Source organism: Sciurus carolinensis, chromosome 11 (genome assembly GCF_902686445.1).
Source record: "Sciurus carolinensis chromosome 11, mSciCar1.2, whole genome shotgun sequence".
NCBI classification, from domain to species: domain Eukaryota; kingdom Metazoa; phylum Chordata; class Mammalia; order Rodentia; family Sciuridae; genus Sciurus; species Sciurus carolinensis.
In genome coordinates this window covers 27,938,289-27,945,743 of record NC_062223.1, presented here as the reverse complement: position 1 = coordinate 27,945,743, position 7,455 = coordinate 27,938,289, and the positions used below count along the sequence as shown (strand labels likewise).

Sequence of the window (7,455 nt, the reverse complement as noted above, 5' to 3'; positions counted from 1 at the left end):
TACATGACATTCTTTTTTCATGAGAATTAAAGTTGTCCTGTAATATTAAATGGAAAAAGATTTAAAAACATAAACAATAAAGTGCAATATGCATGTGGATCATCATTTACTAATGCTGTTGACCTAGTGAAAATATCTGGGACTATTTGGATATACTCTACAAAGAACTCATGTGAAAAGTTTTGACAGACTTTATGACAAGGTTCATTCACCTCCTTTCAGTCCAAACTGTTTGGGTATCTGTGTTGTTTCCTCACAATTCTGTAATGACTTGGAGGATACTGTATAGCTTGTACTGCAACAACTACTCCAGGTTCCATTCTCTACCCATTCTTCTTAATTTCTTGGTTATGTTGGTGTTGGATATCTTTCTTGTTGACTTACCTATGATTTTTACCTTTCTGTCAGTTTGAAGTTTCATTCGCCTTTGGATATTAATTCTAGTTTTGTCTTGGTTGCTACTTCATATTTTTTCATAGCTCTCTGCCTTCTTGGTACATTCCTGTCCCTATTCTAGTGCCAAAGTCTAACTCTTAGAGTCTTGCCAACGTTTTTTTATAAAGGAGCAGAGACTAGATCATTCATACTTGGAAGAGAACTATACTTAATGAACCTGAAATTCAGTTGAAGGTTTAAATAATAGTAATATTTCAATCTGTTCTACAAAACCACCTCCACATAATTGTTCATCTTCTTCCTATATATCTTCAATAGAAGGATTATTAATAAAGTAACAGTGTACACCTAATAACAAAATTAGATGAAATTACCACAAATTAGGTTATACAGAATCTTTCAATGAATTAGGTTACTTTCATTCATTTTTAGGCTTTACAATAAAAAAGACTATCGCTACCTATTCCCAAGTAAGAAATTTAATTTTTACTTAGACTTATACATAATGAGTAGAATGTATGCAAGATAAAAATCTGTATCTCAGTTTATATATAAATTCTACCACTAACATGAGATATGGTCAAATCTTGCCATGTTGAACTTTAATATCTTAAAAAACAGGTAAGAATTAAGGACAAATTTATTGCCTCTCAGCTCCAAATATATCCTTCATTGCTTGCTGCATATTAATATAAAATGGTCCTGCATGCATTTTTATGCTGCACCTGTTCTGTTGTGATCTTAATATTTCTAAGTGTAGTGCCATAAAATAGGTGTCCCTTCCTAATTTAAATATGTTTCTGTTTTCATTTTATACTATGAGATCTCCAACAGTGTCCATATTTGGGTGTCAGGGGAGATATCCAATGGCTCTCATTTTCACTGGGTTTCCCTGACATCTTCATGGACAATTTCCCATTGTGTCTTAGTGGCATCTCTGCAGGCAGATTCATTGAATCTCATGGGCACTCATCAATCACTTTCTCAACTCTGCTTATGCTCACTGTAGTGGGATGTCTTCTGCCAGGTTTGGTCCAGCTGCACTCAAACTGCTTGCCGGTCCAGACCACAGTTCCTTGTTTTCCAGCCTCAGTTTCCCCATCATCTCAATGGGAAGCTCCCAGATTGCCAATGCCAGACAAGTTTCTTGTGAACCAGCTTCTACCCAGATACTGTGAACTAGTTCTGTCCCAAATGAACACAATGAACTTCTCCACCATTAATTGGACAACAAATATACCTTCCCAAAGTATTGGAAGCCCAGCCTGTGGGAGGAACTGACCCTCAAAATGTAAATACTTCCTAGACCTTCATCTTTCAGCCTCAGGGCATTATTTATTCCTTTATCATTAATCTCATGATAATTAATAAATTTATGTAAACTTTCCCTATTCAAATCAGAAAGCTGTGTGATCTGTCTCCTGATTGGAACCCAACTTATACAAGATGGAAGACAATGCCAGATTTTTAGAAACAAATAAATAATGTCTCTTTTTACTATACAATCAATGTTTAATGAACAACAAAATGCACAAAAAAAGAATCTACATGGAGGCCAGAGTCCAAAGTAAAAGAATATCAGAAAATATGTATCTTCAATTATCGGTAGAAACCAACATAACAATGTTAAAAAAGATTATTTTAATATCAATCCAAATATTCTAGATTCATAGTTTAGCTTCTAGAGGCATTTCAGATTTCCAGTTCATTTATGAATATTTATTGACTCAGAAATAACTTGTGGCAAAAGTATGGATAGGGGACAGTAAGTCTGGATTACAGCCCAAGGCTTTAACTTTATGCCTGAGTGACCACCTACAAGTCTGATCCAATTCCTCGTTAGAGCCGACATCTTCACCTGTGATATGTAATGTTCAGTGGTTCTGTTTAATTGTTACCTGAAGTCACTTTTTTTCCCCAGAGCTTCCTTATTGCATTTTTGACCTCAGCATTTCTGAGGGTGTAGATTAAAGGGTTTAACATAGGGGCTACCATAGTATAAAACACGGCAACAGCTTTATCAATTGGCAGAGTGGTCACTGGGCGGAGATAGACAAATATGCAGGGCACAAAGAATAAGACGACTACTGTGATGTGTGACACACAGGTGGACAGGGCTTTGCGCCTCCCTTCCAAGCTATGGTTCTTTAGGGAGCGCAAGATGATCACATAGGATACCATCAAGAGGAGAAAGTTAAATAGGCAGATGAACCCACTGTTGGCAGCAACAAAGATCCCAAGGGTATGAGTGTCCGTGCAGACAAGTTTCAGCAAAGGGTATAGGTCACACATAAAATGATCAATGGTGTTAGGGCCACAGAAGGGCAGCCAGACTGTAAAGAGGATCTGAATGGTTGCGTGGAGAAATCCCCCGGTCCAGGCCACTCCCACCAGGAGAATGCATAGCTTGTGGCTCATGATGGTCTTGTAGTGCAGAGGTTTGCAGATGGCAACATAGCGGTCATAGGCCATCACCGTCAGCAGGATGATCTCAGTAGCACCAAAAATGTGTTCTGCATAGACTTGAGCCATACATCCATTAAAGGAGATGGCTTTCTTCTTGTGAAGGGAGTCCATTATCAGCTTAGGAGCTGAAGAAGAAGAATAAATTGTGTCTATAAAGGACAGGTGGCTCAGGAAAAAGTACATGGGGGAGCTCAGAGCCTGGCTACTGACAATGGTAACCACAATGAGTAGGTTGCCTGAGAGCGTTATCATGTACAGAACCAAAAATATCACAAATACTACTTTCTGCATTTTGGGGTTCTGTGTAAGACCTACTAAAATGAATTCAGTTACATTCCTTTTATTCTCCATTTAAGTGGTATAGATGATAAAAACTCCAGCAAGGAATATTTTACCTTTAGAAAAAAGGAAAAAAGAACCATGAAAGAATAACAATTCAAAATTCTGTCTTTTCAGTACTCTGCCATTTCACAAAACTGTAGAAATTGAAACTTCAAAACTTCTCTTAGATGACTCTCTCAGTCTATTTTTTTTCCTGACCTCAAAAATATTCTTATAAGACAAAGGACACCCAGAACAAAGTGATTTCATTTTCTAGGGCCAGGGGAGCAATTGCAAAACCTCACTCAAATAGTAGTAGCACGATGGACTAAAGTGGTCACTAGATAATATTAAACTAACAGACTTTTAAATGTATATATGAAATAATGTGAATTAAAACCAGAGAATAGTCTGTATGCCCTAATTATAATTATGTAAACATATAACAGGTTAAAAGTTAGTGATAATAGTTATGGAATTAGTACTTGAAGAGTGTAGGTTTTATGTATGTATTTTAAGAATAAAATTCAAAGTTTTCACATAGATTCTATGTAGGTTTTTTCACCTTTGCTAAACATGTATCAATTCTCTTTTGTTCACATCCTTGTCAAAGTGTTTCTATTAATATGCTATAATTATACATTATTATGTGACTAGAACTGGAGGACATTATGTTAAGTCAGATCTCCTATGTGTAAGTGAAAAAAGGGCAATCTGAATGTGGAACAGGGAGGGAGTACTAGAGGCTGGGAAGATGGGAAGGGAGGCCAAAGGGAGGTTGGATCACCAGTAACAAAATGCAGCTAAAATGAGAGAAGGAATAGGTTTCCATGTTCCCCAGCACAGTACAGAGACTAGAGTTCACGATAACCTGCTGCATATTTTATAAGTATCCAGACTGGAGCAGCTCAAAGGTGACAAACACAAAGAAGTGAACCAGAAAGGAACTGCAAATTACTCTGATTTGACCAGTGCTTAATGGATGTATGTGTTGAAATATCACATTAATATGTGTAATTATAACATATTAATAAAAATAAAATAGAAGTATTCCAATATTATGCAGTCATTAAATGTATGTATAGCAAAAATTGATAAGTAAATTTATTAACCTATTTAGGACATTTACTTTAGGTGTGAGTTTATGGGTGACCTTTTCCTTTTTTTTAACATTTTCCAAATTTCTACATTTGTGTTATTAATTTTATGATCAGAAAATAAATAACATTTCCATATGTTTTCCTGGAGGCCTGTATTTAAGATCATGATTTTTAAAACTGAGTAGAATATATGAAATAAATAACAGCAGGAATTGTAAATTTGCTCATCATGGAAATCCAGAAAATACTATATGAATATAATTAAAGTAATATGGTAATGTGTTCATTAAATAGTTGTTACCAGTTCACCAAATAAACATAGGATGTGGGCCTGAATCAGCATTAACTGCTCAAAGAAGTTCAGAAGATGAGGCTGCCCACAATGATATAAATATCATTTTTATTCTACCAGCCAGATTATTGAACTCTGGTTCTAACTTACACAATTAGTCAATAATTTACATGTGTAGTCAATAAGTCAAATCTGAATAATCAGCCAAAATCCATTTTTTGCATAGTCTATTTTAATTTACTTGATGCAGAATGCACATGTCACTCAAACTTTGAGATAGCATTTAAAGATAAATTTTGCCATTATTAATTCTCACTTTTTCCTGGACCTCTGATTCCTTTTCTTTTTTCCCTTTTAACTTTATATGTTCTAAAAACACCAAGGTTGTGAAGGGTGAGATGCACTGTCCCCACTCCATGTGGGCATGATACAGAACTAATGAGGTATAAGGAAAAGAAACCTAGTCCACATGATTCCACAAATGCTTCATTAAGAAGCTGGCCTTGGAGAGCCAAGTCCAGGGCTGTGGCTTCCCTTCTGGATAGTCCAATGTACCAGAGAGTCCTTCCAGGGCCCTGGAGCCCTTGAGAATACAATGGAGTGAACCTGTAATTGCCAACTCTCCTCTAGAGAAGACAGCCCTTGGGAAAGCCAATGGCTGACTAGAACATTTCTGTAACTTCCTTAAGGTCTGCACCAAAGGGCAAATTTCACAATCAAGACCAGACAGAAAACCCTAAACTTGACTTATTCATCTTCATTATTTACTTATTCATTAGTTCCTTATAAATCTTGAAATGGTCTGAATATTTTGAAGAACTGCTTGCTTTTACAAGTTTCATCTTCCTCCTTTTTTTCCACATTCCACAGAACAGACACAAATGTACAAACCAAGAAACTCAGTTTTACCTTAAAATTGATGTCCTTGGTGTTAATTAGCATCATCAGATTATTTTTCTCACCTACTTCCAAATCCGGTAGTGTACCCATTAATGCTTAAATCTTCTAATACTTATATTTTTGCAGAAAAGCATAAAAAAGCCTTACTTTCCATAAATGGTTCTTAGACCATAATTGACCAACAAGATCCTAAACAGAAACTTTCATTGTAACTCTGCTTTATCCCATGTTAGTAGCATTCAGAGACCTATTTTCCCACCGTATGTTTCCTATTTAAGAATTTTTATTGAGTGTTTGTCATTTTCTCAGCACTCTACTAAATGACTTATGTGTATTTTTTAACCTACTCCTCAGGACAATGCTATGAGATTGGTACACAAGAAAAGGAAACTGGTTAGAAGAATGTAAATGATTTATCCAAAGTCATACTGATAAAAAGCATAGGAGTTGTATTCAAATACAGACTGTCCGTCAATATCTTTAGCACTCCACTCTGTGCCTCTAACAAGTCCAGTTTACCTCGATGAATCAGCTGTGTCAGAGTTTGCACTAATTCCTAAAGCTATCACCTGTAGCCACCGGAAATCCAAGTAGTCATTTTGTCAGAAGTTAATTTTTTCAAGTTTCCATTGGACAAGGTCCTAGAATAGGTTACATTAGAAGCCTCAGATACTTGCATTTGATCAACTTAATCATGCTTTAAGGGTGAGTAAACTGATACCAGACAGGTCAAGTCCTAGGAAACACAGTTAATAGATTGGTGGCAGAGGACAAGAAGAACCCAGGTCTATTAATGCCTAACACAATCAAATTTATTCCACCACAATATCTTGCCTTCCATAGCATGCCATGAGATGAGTATATGCAAGGAAAAATAACCTTAAGATGAGAATTAACTTTCAATTCATATTTAGCAATACCTGTATTGACTCTCTAAGAATGAGGGCCAGACCTGGGTTCAAAGATGCAGAAATTGATTCAGATCCACTGAAACAGAAACAAGTTCTTGCTGGGTTAGAAGAATATCTGAGAAAGTTTGATAAGGTCATAATTAAAAGTGTCCCTAGATTGGACTTTAATCAGATTTCCAATCACAGCACAAGGTACACTTTTTTTCTGGCAGAATCTCTATTTTGATGCATTTGCCTTTTGGATCTCAATTTTGGAGTTAAAGAATTCCTTTGAAAAAACAGGGTTCAGATGCTGTTCCTCTTCCTCCCATGCTAATCTGTCTTGACTAGAATGAAAGTCACATCCCCTACCTCAGCTCTACCTCCAATTTACCTTTTTTTTTGTTCTCAGTTGTATCTCATCATATCTGTCCCCCAAAATACAAGGTAAAGTTTTCCCTCTGTTTCATCCCTGGGAAAATCAGAGCATTGTTTCAAGGAAATGAGTGACTGACTTCACATAAAGTAATCTGACTATTCAAACCACCACCTCCTATGCCCTACCCTTGGAGGAAACCCCCAGTAACCCAACCAGCTACTGAACCATCTCCACACTCAGAAGCCTAGAAATTAGCTCCAAGTTCAATAAATTATACACTGATAAATTGTAGATATACCCACATCTACAGTTTATGAGAACAGATACTTCTGCAAAATATTCTAAAACATCTAACAGTGATCCCTCATCAAATATCAGAAAGTAAGTCTTCAATTATTTTAATTACAAACACCTTGGAGGAAAATGGAAATACATAAAACTGGATTAAAAATAATCAATTCAAGATAACTTACTGTGATTGCCTCTGTAGTTGAGAAGAATGCCCAATATATTCAGAAACACAAAGTTATCATTATATGTAGCTATTAAAACAGTATTTTATGTCAGGTACATTTTTTCAAATTCTTATTGATTAGACAATCTTACTGGGAGCAGAAAAGATCAAGATGACACATATTTCTTCTAATGGATTCAGCAACTATTCTCAAAGCTCCAGTAACTTTGGAACTGATGTCAAAAAGTGAGAGGAAG

The 7,455-nt window shown here is 36.0% G+C and overlaps 1 protein-coding gene across 1 annotated transcript; it reads right to left on the bottom strand.

Annotated features, from left to right (window-relative positions):
- Window positions 1-2,283: 2,283 nt before the first annotated feature.
- LOC124958605 (olfactory receptor 4C12) lies at window positions 2,284-3,213 on the bottom strand. The gene has a single exon (XM_047516838.1). The coding sequence runs from the start codon at window positions 3,211-3,213 to the stop codon at window positions 2,284-2,286; it is 930 nt and encodes a 309-aa protein (XP_047372794.1).
- Between the last annotated feature and the right edge of the window lie 4,242 nt (window positions 3,214-7,455).

What these genes read in the sequence shown, in the direction of transcription:
- LOC124958605 (XM_047516838.1), bottom strand. Translation starts at nt 3,213, where the DNA reads ATGGAGAATAAAAGGAATGTAACTGAATTCATTTTAGTAGGTCTTACA.